The 17103-nt window shown below is 36.8% G+C and overlaps 2 protein-coding genes across 2 annotated transcripts in view; one reads left to right on the top strand and one right to left on the bottom strand.

The window, feature by feature from the left end:
- The window catches only part of gas2l2 (growth arrest specific 2 like 2), a 26066-nt gene extending 14717 nt beyond the window's left edge, over positions 1–11349 (top strand). The window contains exons 6-7 of the mRNA XM_073839999.1: positions 733–2335; positions 11239–11349. Of these exons, the coding sequence (XP_073696100.1) occupies positions 733–2335; positions 11239–11349 (1714 nt within the window). The remainder of the gene's footprint in view (positions 1–732; positions 2336–11238) is intronic.
- The window catches only part of LOC141335531 (ras-like protein family member 10B), a 26510-nt gene continuing 16886 nt past the window's right edge, over positions 7480–17103 (bottom strand). Inside the window, exon 4 of the mRNA XM_073841029.1 lies at positions 7480–11943. Within this exon, the coding sequence (XP_073697130.1) occupies positions 11673–11943 (271 nt within the window). The 3' untranslated portion in view covers positions 7480–11672. The remainder of the gene's footprint in view (positions 11944–17103) is intronic.

The following is a 17103-nucleotide window of genomic DNA, read 5'->3' as shown; positions in this document are numbered from 1 at the left end:
AAATTTCCGTAGCTGGGATTTACGCTGTGACATCATAGCATCCGGAAAACAAACGCTGTAGTCTAAAGGAGCTGTTTGTTGTAGTTCTTGAAAATGGATTTTTTAAAAAACTAAATATCTCCCTTTGGAGTGGACTTTGAGATTTCTAACTTTGTAGATGTTTTTTATGCCCCAAACATTCACACCACACACTGGCTCAATTTCAAAAAGTGAAAGAGCATAATATAGGAATTATAAGTAAAGAAAATAGCTGAAAAGTACTCTCTTCGGTAGTAGAAATGAGCAATATGAGAGATTTCAATAGGTAAGATAGGAAAATAATTTTTCTAATTGCGAAAATGCAGTGTCTGGTCTCTTTTAAATAGTGAGAGTAGAATATAAAGCTAAAGCCAATAACATCTGAATGACAATAACAAAAATGCATTTGCATTAAATGTGGTCAAACTCAGTCCCAGGGCCACCTCATAATGTGAAAATGCAGACAACTCATGCTAATGCCAGGTCTAAATGGGGCCAAGAAATACTACTAGGAGTGGGTCTGCAAATAGGTTGTTTTAATGTACTTCCATGAAATGTCCATTTCCTCTAATCTCTTCCGATTTGATAAAATGGAGTTTGGAAACTACCATATGCTTAATAATGAATATCCGTGTCTCTAAATACATGATACTATTAACAGCTGTTGAGGAAGCACAGACTCACTGACAAGACTCTGTGTGGGTGTTTTTCCAGATTAAGAGAGCGTGCGAGTACTCCATCTTGTGTGTACACTTGTGCAGACAGAAAAGACAGCTTGAAAACAAACTCCTCCAGTAGAAAAGGCAGAGATGCAACAAGGACGTCACAAGCACCTCGTCTCACGAGCAGTCTTCCACGGGCCACCAATGATCCTACCACACCACAACCTGAGATACAACGTCCTCAAACTCCTCTAGTTCTTCAGAGGAATGTCAACCAGATCCAGCCACAGCAAGTGCCTGAGAAAAATCTGGGACAAACATGGACCAAATCACAGTTTGTTTCAAAGCTGAGACAAAATTCCTCACTTAGATTAAAAGGACGAGAGAACCAGGACAATGCGCACCTTGTATCGGACTCGCTAGAAAGTCTAGAAAGGACCTTCCAGAGTCCTCCTAGAAATACACATTCATGTTTCAGACCTCCGAACATCACCATTCATGAGCTGGAGGACATTGGGGGTCCCAAAAAGAGTCCACTTTTTGTCCGTACCTCTTCTCCTTTTAAAGGGCTAATGGGGGCCATTTCAGAAGGACAACACACCAGACCAAGAACACCAGCTAAGATCTCTCAAGAAGAGTCCCCAGATAAAATGAAATATATTCTAGATGTAAGTGAACAAAGAGCAGATATATCAGTCAGCAAGAAGGTACAGCACTTGTCCCTACCGGTGCTGAACATTATGCAGTCTCCTCACATTAACAGCTCAAGTAAATCATCTAAAAGCTTTCTTGATTCTCAGAAGTCTCAAGGAGATTTAGGAAGTGGAGAGGGAGGAATTGAAAGAAGTTATCTTTTCACTCCTCCTCCTCTCAGCCCTGCTCAGGAAGCTATCCTCTTTAAGAGCCTAGAAGAGGAAATCTTGTCCAATCTACAGCAACTAAGCGTTGACTCAGAAACCAGCACTAGCTCTGATGAGAAGAACCATGAGAATCCCAAGAATTCCAGAGAGATCCTATCTGACCAGTGTAAACGTTCTAACAGATCAGCAAGTCTTGATCGGGCAACACCCAACAGTGGAAACAGGGATTTTGATGCAGTCATTGCTGAACTCTCTGGTGGCCAACGGAAGCTGGAGAAGGTGTCAGTTGGGAAGTGGGTGAACACTCTTCAGGGTCTCAGGGGGAAGGTGGAGGAAGACCACGTTACCGCACATCACCTTAAGGTCTCTAAACCTTGTATGACCAGTTCTTGGTCCTCACTAGGATCCAGTATGGATTCAAAGGAGACTGCTGAACTTGTGAAGGTGCCATTTGACAACTCCAATGCTGAGTCCAAAATTCCTCTTGGAAAAGGATCAAGTTTAGGAACTGAACATGTAAAAAAGCAGAGGAGTTCTTCATTCAAACAAAGGAGATCCTTAAGGAAGCCAGAGAGAGTGCCATCCATCTTTAAGCTAAAACTAAGACCCTGTGTGCGACCCAGACGCGACCACAGGTCAGACCGAAAGCCTTCAAAGATCCCAAAACCAGTTTTCTACAAAAGAACAAGCTGTAAAGAGGAAAACTCTCACAACCAGAGAAGAAACAATTCCCAACACGTGCCTTTTGGCACAGACAACTCTCTAGGAAACACTTGGACTAAACCAAACTTGCAGGTCTCAATACCAAGTACAACAGAGTGTCAAAGATTAAACAAGAAGCCACATGCTGCAGATCAACATCTGGAAACTTGGGTTTAACTGACTACTCACGACTCAGAAATTCACAGTTTTGTCATTTTAAAGTTTACTGAAAATTTTACTGCCAGTTCAGACAAGCCATATGTTGGTCAAAGACTGTTTTACTTGATAAAAATGCACTTTTCCGAAAGCCTTCAAGATCAGTTACAAAAATCACAGCAATTTCATTAGAGATTAAAGTCGTCTTACCTAAAATTAGATATGTTGGTTTGTTGATTGCTTATACATAAATTGTTTATTCATACTGTACATGGAAAAAGTACAGTACATGAATTTATAAAACCCTCATTGACAATAGTTTTAATGTCAAAGCAAAGTAGACAGGTATTTTTAGTGTTTTTCGTTACTTTTTAGGGTCTAATTGATTAATATGTGAATGTTAAAGGAGACCTATTATGCCCCTTTTTACAATATGTCATATAAGTCTCAGGTGTCCCCAGAATGTGTTAAGCTCAAAATACTCCACAGATCATTTATTATATCATTTTGGAAATGCCTGTTTTAAAAAGAAGCAGAAACAGTTTTTTTGTGCATGTCTCTTTAAATGCAATTAAGCTGTTGCTCCCCGTCCCCTTTTCCAGAATAGGGCTATGCCTTTACAGCTCGTAACTCAGATTCTTTGCTAAAAAACCTCTGTATGGTTTTGATTGTAATGTCTATTGTGCTGAAATCATGCGTTTTCAACTGTATTAGATTAAACCTCTGCTAAAGGTTTTTTTAGACCACACACATCTGAAGCACGCACACAGAAAGTGGCTGTAACATGGCATGTGAGTACTAAACTAAGTTCTATTTCATGTCTTATTGCACTTAAACTGTCAAATGCACACAAGTTTAGGTTACAAACTCATGTGAATTACAAAAACAGTAGGTTATGTCTGTGAAGGTTAACAACTAGGAAAGAAATTGCATGTTTATATTCAATCTGTGTGGCTACAACCATGTTTTAGTGCCACATAAAAAAAAAACTAAATTATGAGATTAAAGTTATAATATTTTGAGAATAAAGTCCAAATATTTAGAGAATAAAGTCTAAATTACAAGAATAAAGTAAAAATTACAAGAATAAAGTCAATGTTTCGAGAATAAAATCTAAATTTCAAGAATAAAGTCAAAATGTTTTGAGAATAAAGTCGAAATGTCTCAGGAATAAAGTCATGTTTCGAGAGTAAAGTTGAAATGTTTCGTGAATAAAGGTGAAATGTTCCGAAAATAAAGTCAACATTTTCTGGGAATATTCTAAATGTTTCGAGAATAAAATCAAAATGTATTAAGAATAAAGTTAAAATGTTTTAAGAATAAAGTCCAAATGTTTCGAGAATAAAGTCTTTCACGTCTTCGATTGCATTCATTAGGCCTATATGTAGTGCGCCAGCCACATTTTAATAACAATAAGCTTTGTGCTATTGGTTTTAATATAAAACAAAGTAATCACAATCATTTTGTGCTTTGTTTCTTTTAATATAACACAGCTCAGCTTTCAAATTCTGTCAGTTTTATCACATTTCATAAATGTGTTTTTCCTCTTTATTTCAAATTTATAGCCTGATGTAAACGGAAAGGAACATCAGAAGGAATTAAAAAAACAGTAGCCTAATTTAATAAAACAAATGCCACATTGTAATCAGAAAGGTGACTGATTCACATGCTGCTTGAACTGAAGTAAATACAGTGACCTGTCACACCACATTAAAGAGCGTGAAAAACACATTATTGTTTGTATTTCACTGTAAAACTTACCAATATTGAAAGCTGAGATTTTGGAATATCTCCTCAAGCTCTCAATCTGGGCAATTTGCATGCACAATAGGCTATAATATACTCTTAAAAAAACTTTAATCTCATAATTGCTACAAATTAATTCTCGTAATTTTGATTTATTCTAAAAAATATTTTGACTTTATTCTCGAAACACTTCATTAAAAAACTTCATTCTCGAAATATTTCAACTTTATTCTGAAAATATTTCGACTTCATTCTCGTAATTTCGACTATATTCTCTAAATATTTCAATTTCATTCTTGAAATATTACGACTTCAATCTTATAATCTTACATTTTATTATTTTAATGTGGCACTAAAATAAATCAATCAATAAATCCACTGCTCTCTTGTCTCCTCTGAGGCTGGGACTCTGGTCTGTTCTCTGAGACTAGGACTCAGTATGTTTTGCTCAAATTTTGTTAGAACTGTTACACCCTTGTCGCTTGCAAAAACAAAATGGGGGTGCAATAGTTACTTGGTTGTCCTTTTTCACATTTTCTAGGTTGGTAGATGCACTGGGAACCCAATTATAGCACTTAAACAGAGAAAAGTCAGATTTTCATGATATGTCAACTTTAACTCTATGTGTCAAGATGTTTACTTTACAAGTTCCACTCTGTACAAGCTGTTTGAAAGTATGTTTCAACTGTTTTTGTCCATCGTGAAAGTCAGTGAGGGTCCACAACAGCACTAGAGCCCAGTGGCTTTCATTGTATCAACAAAACAACGCTCAAAACATCTTTTTAAATGATCTCTTTTGTGTTCTACTAGGGTGTCCTTTTCCTCGGACATGTCCTCTTTTTGGAAGAGGTTGGGATTCCTAAATCGCCCCAAAATGTCCGGGATTCAGCTTTTGCTTTCTACAGTCGCCATTCATCGTGTGCGTTTTTGTATTAAAGCCTTGTGTGGGACTGTTTCCTTAATCCCGCTCCTGCAAAAGTTCTAATATTGAATATCATTTTCGCGCATCACGGAGTCGCTATCAATACAGTGCATTGCAAAATTATTCATACCCCTTCATTATTTTTCACATTTTGTTATGTTGCTGCCTTATGTTAAACTACTTTAAATTACTTTTTTTCCCCACATGCAAATTTATTAAAAATTAAAAACTAAAAAGATAAGTATTCATACCCTTTTCTGGGACACCCGAAATTTAGCTCAGGAGCATTCATATTGCTTCTAGATGTACACTTCGAGTGGAGTTAAACTGTGGCAAATTCATTTGAATGAGTATGATTTAGAAATGCACACATCTCTCAGAAAAGGTCTAACAGCTGAAAATGCATATCAGAGCAAAAACCAAGTCCTGAGGTCAAGATAACTGCCTGTAGAGCTCAGTGACAGACTTGCACTAAGGCAATGATCTAGGGAAGAGTTCAGAAAAAAATCTGCTGCATTGAAGGTTCACAGAAGCATGTAGCCTCCATTATGGAAGACGATTGGAACAACTAGGATTCTAGAAAATGTCTGCCAGCCCCCATCCAAGCTGACAGACCTTGAGAGGTGAAAAGGTGAGGCAAAGAATGGCAGATGATTGCCAAATGCAGATGTGCAAAGCTTGTCACATCATACCCAAAAAGACTTGAGGCTGTAAAGGTGCTTCACCTATGTACTGAGTTAAGGGTATGAATACTTATGCAATGTACTTATTTCAGTGTTTTATTTTTAATAAAATTTGCAAATCTGGTTTTTGCTTTGTCATTATTATGGTGTATGGAGTGTAAATTGATGTGGGGAAAAACTAATTTAAAGCAGTTTAACATAATGCTGCAACAAAAATGAAGGGGTATGAATACTTTTGCAAGGCACTGTATGCAGAGTATTTAAATCGCTTTGGATGCAGCTTGTGTTTGATATAGGGTTGCCAAATTCGCATTTTTTTCCACGGAATTGGGCTGATTTTAAACAGTTGCGGCAAGTTGATTTTCTCCCGTGGGTTAAAAGTTTGAAATATTGCACAAATTCCATTTGACTGAAATTCTTGTATTGAAACATTTTGCATTCTACCTGTGATAAAACTGTGGTAGATATTAGTTTTGTGAAGGATGGCCACTGTGGTAGGAAGCTTTTTAGCTGTGTTTATGCATAATCTGATAACGGTGACTGTAAAATAAGTAGTTTTAGTATGGAAATGACATATTTTGATACCAAAACTAGGACCCCAACCCCCACCCGACCTACGTCCTCTTTTTTAAAAACTAAAATATGGTCACCCTAGTTCTACAGAACAAAAAAAAAAAATCCTACAGGTTGGGAACGACATGACGTGAATAAATGATGACATAATTTTCATTTTCAGTTAGACAATGCAATATCTAGAGCTGTTTAACATATAATTTGGTTTTGACTTATTAGACTCTAGATTAACATTTGCAAAGAGTTGTCTGAATTGATATATTTTTTTATTGCTATGAGCTTCCATGTAATCACATGTTTGAGGATGATGAAAGAGAGGAACTCTTTAAATGAATAAAAACTGATGCAGTGACATCTGAGCCGTTTGTTCGGCCTATCAAAATGCATGTCCATGTACAGAATTTCTATTTTTAGGTTTTCACATTTTGTAACATGCTGTAAATATGTCAAGACTGGACAAGGTTGTTTGCTGTTTATTCATGTCAGCTCCATCAAGCATCCCGCTAGCGTTTCCTCCTTGGCGTTTCCCAGTCACCTTGTGCTTCAGTGTTTTGGCTGCTGGTTTTATAAATAACTCGTGGCATAAGTCTGGAGCTAATAATAGCTTCGTCAGAACTGCAGTCTGTCACACTACAGCAGCTGTGCTCCCTTGCAACTTTCTTCTCCTTGTTCCCTCCCTCCAACCCCAGTCCCCTTTCATCCCCCGCTCCCCCTTCCTTAAAATCCCCAGACTCTTGTCAGTGGAGAGGAGCACTTTGAAGATATCCTCGGAGAGCATGATACTGTGTGGACCTCAAATTTGTGGACTCGGGATAAAACGATTAAATTCGGCTTACACCGAATCTCATCCAATTATTTAGAACGGAACATAAACATGAAAACAGGCTTCCATTTGTCACGTTACCTGAAATTAGCCTCTGATTGTTTAAGGATTAATGAACATTAGTAAGCTTCACCAACACAGTCACAGTATTACACGCTGCCTTGCTGATTTAAATAGTACACGCTGTGAATCACACTTTGTTATTACTGTGTACGTGTAGTGCATTGTATAGGAGAGCCGGGCAGATACATTACCTCTGAAGCACAGACACTGATGTAGGTATTGATTTAGCACTCACACATCACACAGACGAGGATGCATTTTCTGTCCGGTGTCCATTTATTAGACTAATGTGCTCTTTACATGTAGACATTTGTATTGAACATGTATTTGATCTGACTAGGGGTGTGCAGCAGAAGCTGGTCTGTATGTGCACCAGAGATGAGGTGGGTTAAATTATTAAAGAAGGGCATATTTTTAGTTTGTTCCTTGCCGCACACAAACATCATCCAAACCTCTGCATGACAAAGTGGGATCCACAATGTAAGCGCATCCATTTATAACACATTTACATTCAAATTATATTTTCCTTTTTCCCTTTTGAATGAATGTGTCTACACCATGTCAAAGTGGGACAAATTCTCATACCTTGGCATACATTAGACTGGGCTAAGACACAGTATCAAGTCATACCCTAAAGCAGGGTTCATCAAATCTTGCCTTGGAGGGCCAATATGCTGCAGTGTTTGGTTCCAACCCTGATCAAACCAACCTACGTGGGTTGTGCTACCTATTAGATTGTGTTTTATTAACGTCTACACCTCAACCCTAAACCTTCTACCCCATAATTGTTGTTTAGTGTGACAAAAACTACGCAATAGAGTTTTCACGACGTGTCATCAATCGGCCATATTTGCAGCACTGAACTTAAACAACGCCACTTAACCAAACAAAACTCACATATTTTGCTGATTATTGCTGCTGAAAATGATCAATTATTGTCATGTTTTGGTTTGTACTAATCAGTCAGACTGGGAGAAAATGTAAAGTACTATAGACTGCCAAAAGTTATAACAAATCAAGGAGAAGAGTGCAAAAAACCTAAGGAACAAAAGGTTTGTGGTTGGCCAAACTGAACCAGGATTTCCCGAGCAAGAATCTTGACAACATTCGTGTTAGTTCTTATCATTTACAGTAAGGCAGGCAAAATATTGGGCTAATATCTTAATTAATATTGCTCGTATGTATCTTTACCACCGATTAACTTTAGTTTGTCAAAATATTGCGCCCTTTCCTGCGTACTAAGTCCTTCTCTATATGATTTAGCAGCTTCCACACATTTTCTTCAGTGGTTTAGACAGCATAAATTAGCAGAACAATGCATTCAGTAGTACATTAACTATGCAATCCATGCTGTTGTTTACATCCAAGTATCTCTAATATGGCCATGTATCCCGGTAACTGACTAAATCGGGACGTAAGTGCAAACCCTCTATATTGATTTGCACATGGCCAGTAGCAGCAGCTGTACCCCTTCTAGCCTTAACATTGATTAGCATGCTAAGGTGTGTTTTATTAGGGTTAGAGCTAAACTCTGCAGGTAAGTGGATCTCTTGGGTCAAATTGGAAGATCCCTGCCCTAAAGGGATAGTTCAAAATCTGTCATTATTTACCCATCCTCATGACTTTCAAAAGAAGAATGTTTAATTATTTTCTATTCACTATTCAGTGCAGTTGCAATGAATGAAGACCGATGCTTTCATGTATCAAAAGATCCAGTGACTGCACCAGTGTTAACTAAAACTATAACTATTAAAAATGTTTAATTTGGAGTACTAAAATTACTAAACCCAAAACTGAAATAAAAATAAATAAAATAATCGAAATAGCCAAGATTTAGATCAATAAAACCGTCTTTGACGTTGAAAAGTGCTTTGCACCACGTCAGGGTCCAAGCAGACGTATGCACTTTTTGGTCTCCAAGTACTGCACGTACTTAGAAATTTAAGCAATTTTTGACACTCGCCAATATGTTTGGACAAAATCCATTAAATATTAACATTATTTCAAAAATCCACATCATTATATACATAGTTTGGACTATGGGGTGCCATTATTTCGGTGACATGAAATGGTTGCACTTGGTGAGCTACTGGTGCTACCTATTGCTATTTTTACTGCAACACACAGCTACCGAAAGAGCTTACAGGTGGCGATGGATGTAAATGTAGGCTAAAACCAAATCGTTATTCCTTACAAATAGTCTAAACGCCCCTGGATATCGAGTGAAATCCGTGCTGAGAAACTTCTTCAGTGTCTGCGGCGTCATGACAAGCATCTGCATGTTTACATCCTGCCAGGGTGGCATCTAGCATTTCTCGTCTCTGCCTTTTATAAGCTCTTTCAGTAGCTAAGGTCTACTAAAAGTCTCAAAGGCAGCAGGGCTAAAGTAGAGAGAACAAAGACGCAGGTCTTTAGGAAGTTTATTCGTCCACAAGCATCTTCGCATTCCTTCTCCACTTCTTATTGCTAGGAAAGCAGTGAAAACTTCTTTGCTTCAATTCTCATCACTTCTCTTCTCTTTGACTGAAAGTTACAACCAAAAGCCACGCAATGTGACATTTTATCAGTATTTTATTTTCCAAGTTGCTTATTCTGAGCTGTGTTACAGTAAAAATAGCAACAGGTAGCGCCAGTACCTCACTGAGTGCAACCGTGCAACACCAAAATATGTATAAAATGATGTGGATTTTCTAAATTACGTAAATCTTTCATAGGTTTTCTACTACATATTGTAGTAAGAGACGTATATATTTAAGTTTTAATAAAGAATTTGGTTGTTGACTGCTGCTCTATTATATGTTAATGTTATTAATTAGGCAGTGTTTACAAGTGGAGATCTTAAACCATTCAGCTATGCACAATTTCATGATCATTTGCAATTTATCCACCTTTTTCTTCCCTAAAGAGCGGGCATGGCCATTTGTAAATTTTATGGATCAGGCTTCCGATCTCATCCGCGTCCAGCTATTTTTAGTTGTACAAAACAGCTTTTTTTGCTGCTTGATATTGTAAATTTGTGTGTTACCATATTATTTTAATGTATTATCTTAATTATGAGCACACTGATTTGTAGTGGAAACTGTTTTATCGTTTACTGCACGTAGTTATTCTTCTCGTTATTTCCCTATAGCGGCTAATGAACCGGAAGTCTCGCCCATAGGCTTACTTCTGCGTTAAAGAAAAAGGTGGATAAATTTAATATCTGAAAGTATGTTAGTTCTCTGAATCACATGTATGCACAGAAATTATTTTAAAAGCAAATGTAGGACAGTTTCTATGCAACATTTTATAAATGAGGCCACTACACAGCAAAAAATGCTTTTCTTACTTAGATTTTTTGTCTTGTTTCCAGCCAAAATATCTAAAAAATTCTTACATCAAGAAGGATTTTCTAGACGAGTAAAAATTATTTTCTTGTTTTTTAGAAAAAACTAGTCAAAATTAATTGAGTTTTTGCTTAGAACAAGCAAAATAATCTGCCAACGGGGTAAGCAAAAAAAATCTTATTTCAAACAGAAAACAAGATTATTTTTCTTTCAACATTGGCAGATTATTTGCTTGTTTCAAGCAAAAGCACACTCAATTATGAGTAGTTTTTTTCTGAAAATGAAAATAGTTTTTATTAGTCTAGAAAATCCTTCTTGATTTAAGAATTTTTTGAGATTTTGGCTGGAAACAAGACAAAAAGTAAGTAAGAAAAGGATTTTTGCAGTGTAGTTCAAGTTCAACTCTACTCCCCGTTGCAGCAGAGGGTTATCACAGCTCCAGGTCACTGGAGGGGAAGATTATTGGTAAATTCCCATATATTCTTTTCACAAGCTATTGTATGGTGTTAGAGCCACACGGATAAAGTGTGGACCTCTGCACCTCTTTTGAAGCTTGAAAGCACCCCATTGTATGTAACTACATGGAAAAGAATTATTAAAATTTCACAGAGGTGAGTAAATCATGCAATTTTTCAATGAACTATCCCTTTAAAAACATTGAACATAGATTCTTTGTATAATTTGTGTTGTGTGGCGTATTTCAGAATCAGTGCCTGCATACTGCACCTGAGGTGGGAAACACTTCAGCTCGCAGGTACTGGAAGATCCTTAAGCTCATAAGCATAGAGAAGCGTCTATGTGCTGCCCTGGCCTGAACGTAAGCAATGACAGAGTGTATTATTAAAGCTGATTGCCTTCCACCAGTCTTTTGGCAGTTTGAATTTCTAAGATAAGAGGCAGTGATGTTGGTTGTGTTTTTCCAGGCCAAAAGCGGAGACATCAGTTTGAAGGCTTAAGTAATGAAGCAACAGGGACTCCCTGTTTCAAGACCACATCTGTCTGTCCGTAGTTAGAATCCCAAATGTTAAGTTCCTTGGCATGAGGGTTATCACAGCTCTTCCAGCTGCCCACACAATAACAGAGTGTCCATAGCCATAAACCGCTTTAGAATGGGCTCTGTAGAAGAGAAACGGCAGCCTCACATTACGACGCATCGCTCTCTTCTGAGCGCCCGCTGGAAACGGATGGTGGCATGGACGTGCTTGCAGCGGGCACAACCCACGCTGCGGAGAGCCTCTCCGAACAATAGTAAAATGTGCCAGTTGAACTTGGCAGAGCACTCCACATATCCACACTTCCAGCTCTTTCGGACTAAGTCAGATACGCTGTGTCTGGGGATGACGCGACCTCGCTGCAGATCACGCTTGTTGCCGACAATCAGAATAGGCGTCTCTCCAGAGCCCATGACTCTGTGGAAAGATACACACACACTGTAAATACATAAAACAAAAACAATTCTGCATGAAAAGATGGGGCGAATCGAATTATATTCCACAGACATCACAAAAAAAAAAAAACTTTCAATAAGTTCCATGGATGTTAAATCTTATTTATGGAACAAAAATGCCAGTAAAAAACTCAGTTCACCCAAAAATGAAAGTCATCATTTACTCACTGTCATGTTGTTTCAAACCTGCATTTCTTTCTCCTATGGAACTTAAAAGAAGATATTTTGAAGAATGATGGCAATCAAACACTTTTGGTGACCACTGTCTTTTTATGGGCAAAAAAGATCTAATATTTCTCAAAATATCTTCTATGTTCTACAGAATCAAGAAAGTCATGGAGGTTTGGAACGAAAAGAGGGAGAGTAAATGATGACCGAATTTAAATTTTGGCCAGCACCATCTATTTAAAAGTGTTAAATCTATTTCTGTGATTCTGGATGAAAAAGTCTGGATTGAAAAAAGTCTTAGCTCATTCCGTCTACTTTTTACATACATCTTTAGATTATCATTGCAGTCATCTAAAACTTAAAGGGGGGGGGGGGGGTCCAATGCTGTTTCATGCATGTTAAGTTATTTACACTGTTAAAGTTGGATTGTCATGCTAAACGACATTTGGACGTATTTCTGTGCCGAATACACACTTCCAGGTTTCTTACAAGTTTCGGAAAGTTTTTTTTGATCATGGCTCTTCATGACGTCCTGAAGGGTGGAACTCCTTGTGTGGGCATTTCTCCTGAAAGAGCGCGCCCGCGCACACAGGGGCGGACTTTGCCATTAGGCAAAGGTAGGCAGTTGCCTTGGGCCCCGAGCTGCAAGGGGGCCCCCTCAAAAAAATTTGGTCGAGGTGATTTTTTTTTTTTTACTTTATGGCAAATGTCAAAGATTCTCTGAAAAGTCATCAGAATATTTTTATATAGAATATATTTTACGGCCACGGGCGCCTCCCTCGAACACCACACTGTTGGACTATTCCATTATTTCACGTCACTGCGCATCTGCTGCAGAACTGCAGAAGTTATTGAAGAAATATACTATACATTCTTGCGCCTCCGTCTCAATATACTGTTAAACGTGGCATACATCCACATCAAATGACAAGTGTTTCGCGTGATTGTTAAAACGAAACCAAAACAAGTAAAACGCTCACGCACATTCAAAAGCAATTTTAATATCTCACGTTTAGAGAGCGACTTCCCAATGCGCGCAAATTAGGCTACATAAAATATCTAGGCTGTTATTAGTATGTGAGCAGCAGATAATAAGTTGTGTTGTCTATAGCTCTGTCATGCTTGAAAAATTCGGTCTCTATTTGCACTTTGAATATTAACAGATTATGGCTGCATTTGTCAACACAACTAAGAACGAACTGTGTCGTTTATTTTTTGTCATTTCTACTGTAGATTGTTTAAAAATGCAGTGGTTGCCTCTAATTTAAATGGCTCTACCAATAATAGAGAAAATAACCATCTTGTTCATGTACTCATGTTTTCATTCATTCTTGTCCCTTGCTTAAGGCATAAAAAATAAATATATATAAAAAGGCTTTCAGAATTAGCCCATTTGCTTGTAAAACATCGGCAATCAGAATCAGCCATGAATAATCAAGATCGGTGCATTACTAAAAAGAATTTGGGTGCTCCTAAATTTTTTTTGACAAAGATTGTAGTACAGCATTTTACATTTATGTGTCCATATTGATCATTTACATGATTTATGGCGTGTGTTTCTTGTCTTCTATCTTGAAGAAACTTTCTTCTCGCTTTAGTAAAACAACATAGAAGACAATAAACAACTATTCCAATTTAGGCAGCAGCAAACAGATACAGTTAGGAGATTCTGCTTGACAATAAATATCATTGCACAGGTAATATATTATGAGAATAAGATTTTACAGTTTTACAAGGAAGAACAAAAGATGTAGAGGGCCCCATGTCTGTGTTTGCCTTGGGCCCCAAAATGGCTAAATCCGCCCCTGCGCTCACACATCGACAAGAGCAAGAGCGCACCCATCAAAGCACTTCATTCGGCTGCAATGCTACACGTGACTTACTCGGGAAGAATGTCTCTAAAGAAGTACGGTTTTGGTTGTAAGGCAAATACAACCTTGAACAGTGGATGATGCAGTTTGTTTTTCCTGGGGCAGAAACAGAGTTTTGCAAGTGTGTTTGTTGACGAACGTTTTATGAATAAGGCCCATTTCGATGCTGGATTTGCACATCGTTTGATACTGAAAGATGGAGCGGTCCCAGCTATAAAAGATCCCGGTCATGATTCAGGAGTGCAGATAAGGTAAGTGAAACGGCATCAAAATGTCTGTGTTTTGTTGGTAATCAGCGCTTGAGTTCTCGTCAATCTTTACGAAGATACGAAGGATGCTCTATAGGTACTCGAGATTAACATAAGATTGGGTGAAACTGTGTGTGTTATCCCCCCTTTAATTGAAGTTAATCTTTAGAAACACTAGTAATTTTATTGCACTGCTTAAAGGGATAGTTCACTTAAAAATGACAGAAAATTCTGTCAATAATTACTCACCCTCATGTTGTTCCAAACCCGTAAGATCTTTGTTCATCTTTGGAACACAAATTAAGACATTTTTTATAAAATCCTAGAACTTTCTGACCCTGCATAGACACCAACGCAACATCGTGGTACTCTTCTGAACGTGCATCGAAGACTGACATGGAAAAGCAAAAATTGTTGAGTGAAGTCGTTATTTTCATTTTCTTTTGCGCAAAAAGTGTTCTTGTAGTTTCATAAAATTACAGTTGAACCACTGATGGACTATTTTATCATTGTCCTTACTACCTTTCTGGGCCTTTAATGTGGTATTTCTGTTTATGCGGAGTCAGAAAGCTCTTGGATTTCTTCAAAAAAAATCTTAATTTGTGTTTCGAAGATGAACAAAGATCTTACGGGTTTGGAACGACACAAGGGTGACAAATGAATGAATTTTCATTTTTTAGTGAACTATCCCTTTAATCTTTAGCAAAAATTTTAATTATTGTTAATTTTTATGTACTTTATAATATTGCGATTTAATTAATATGTGTAGCATTAAAAACCATTGATTTTACTTCAGCTTTTTAATTAGTTAAAATTTTATTTAGACAAAATTGTATTACATTTTAATTATAGCCATGAATCTGCCATTAATAACAAATTCAGGACCAGATTTACTAACAGCTTGCGCCAGCGCAAACCATCTTTTAGTGTGAAAATATTACTTCCAGGATTTACTAAAGATGCGCAGTTAAGAATTAGCACTGAAAAAGCATGAACAGTTATTTTTGCGCCTGACATTATTGAATACTACCATCTGCGCTTTTATGGAATTGCGTTTTAATGCTTATTTGCCTTGTTTAGTAAATCTGGCCCTTAATTTCATTTTTAATTTAATAACAAATCTAATACTACAAAAAAATCAGACATTGTGCATCATAACTCTTGCAGCATTCAGTAACATACATAGTTTAGTTTGAAAAAAGCAGCAGTTGAAGGGTTTGTCATTTTAGCCAGGATTTTATCACAACATCTGTTTTTCTAGCTCATAAAATGTCTGTCTAATAACCTAAAATGTTTTTTTTTTTTTTTAACAAAGCTCCTGCTGGGATCACCTTTGTGTCTATAAAGTGTTTGATGAAGTGGAATGTCTCATTAAGAGGATCAATTTGGCCTGCAATTTCATCAGACTGATACAATTAATGCAACCTGGGCCGAATCCAAAAACCTCTTCAAATGGTCTTTCTAATAGGTTCAGTGTTGTCTGAAGCTCTCTTAGCATCCATCTGTTCTGGATGCTTTCAGAATAAAGTGGCATATCATGCATCAAGATACATATTCATGTAAATCCATGGCAACATACTGAACAGCAGCATTTATGTATAGACGAAAGCACTTTTTCCAACTTTCTAGGAAAAGCCTTGGTACCTTTACCACATTGAAAGACGTTTTCAAATCAATTTGTATTGCTGTTACCTTGAAGATGAAACCTATAAAGCTTGAAACTAAACCTATAAAGCTTTTGTATCACCATCCATCTTCTGTAGGAAAGATGTGGCAAATATTAATAATAGGTCTAAACTGACTGATCTTGCATGTCATGTTCTAATTCTTTTTTTCAAAATCTATAGCATTTAGTTAATGTTTTATTTCACACATTGCTTGTTTAGTGAGAAATTAGATCAATTGTTGCCTTTGTGGTCACTTCACAGATGCAGGTCATGATCTTGCATCAAACACTGAAATACTGGGCTTCTTTAATTGTTTTTAAAAGGTGTAAATCATACAAGAACACAACTAAGCCATTTGATGGCATTTGATTATATATAATATTAACATTTTCTAATCACGACTTCTCCATGGAAGACTACATTAATCTTCAGCTGACAAAAATCATTTCATCACACCCAGAGCCATCTTTCTGTGCATAACTTGATGTCAATGCACTTGGGAACATCTTGGGTTCATTGTTGATGGAAAAGGAATGGCACTGAATGCAAAGAAAATGCACCAAATGCATCCAAAACCATTCTTTCTGTACTTTTTGATACTATTTTGAATTACACTAGAGTCCAAACAACACTGGACCTATTTCATTTTTTATTGTTTAGACAGAAGAAAGAAAGTCATGCAGGTCTTGAATGACATAAGATGGAGTAAACAATGGCAGAAAATGTTGGGGTAAATAAAGTTTTTAAAAACAGTTTTAGAAATTGTAATTATTATATGTGTACAAACACATCAACATAATGTTATAAATGTACAAGCATAATTTAGATATCTAATAAAAGGGTTTACATACTTTATGTATGTAAAGTGTTTATTGAAACTTTAAGCAAAATATTTTTAAAAATCTTTAAAAAATGCATATGGGTTTTTGTTGAGTATCATATTTGATATATTTTGATATATTATAGACAAAAAAAACTTCAATTTTATACAAGGCACCAAAATGAGCAAAATATGCTAGTTAGTACAGTTGCTGATATTATCTGGCCAAAAAGTAAGATGAAATTCTGGAAGCTTGCAATTACAGAGAGATGTACAAATAAATACTCATCAATTCTTCTAAATAAATCATGTTTGGAAAATCAAGTAAACTAAAGTTGCTTCAGTCCA

The sequence above is a fragment of the Garra rufa genome, chromosome 5 (genome assembly GCF_049309525.1).
Source record: "Garra rufa chromosome 5, GarRuf1.0, whole genome shotgun sequence".
NCBI classification, from domain to species: Eukaryota; Metazoa; Chordata; class Actinopteri; order Cypriniformes; family Cyprinidae; genus Garra; species Garra rufa.
Note: the sequence above shows the minus strand (reverse complement) of the source record. Positions and strands in the feature narration are given on the sequence as shown.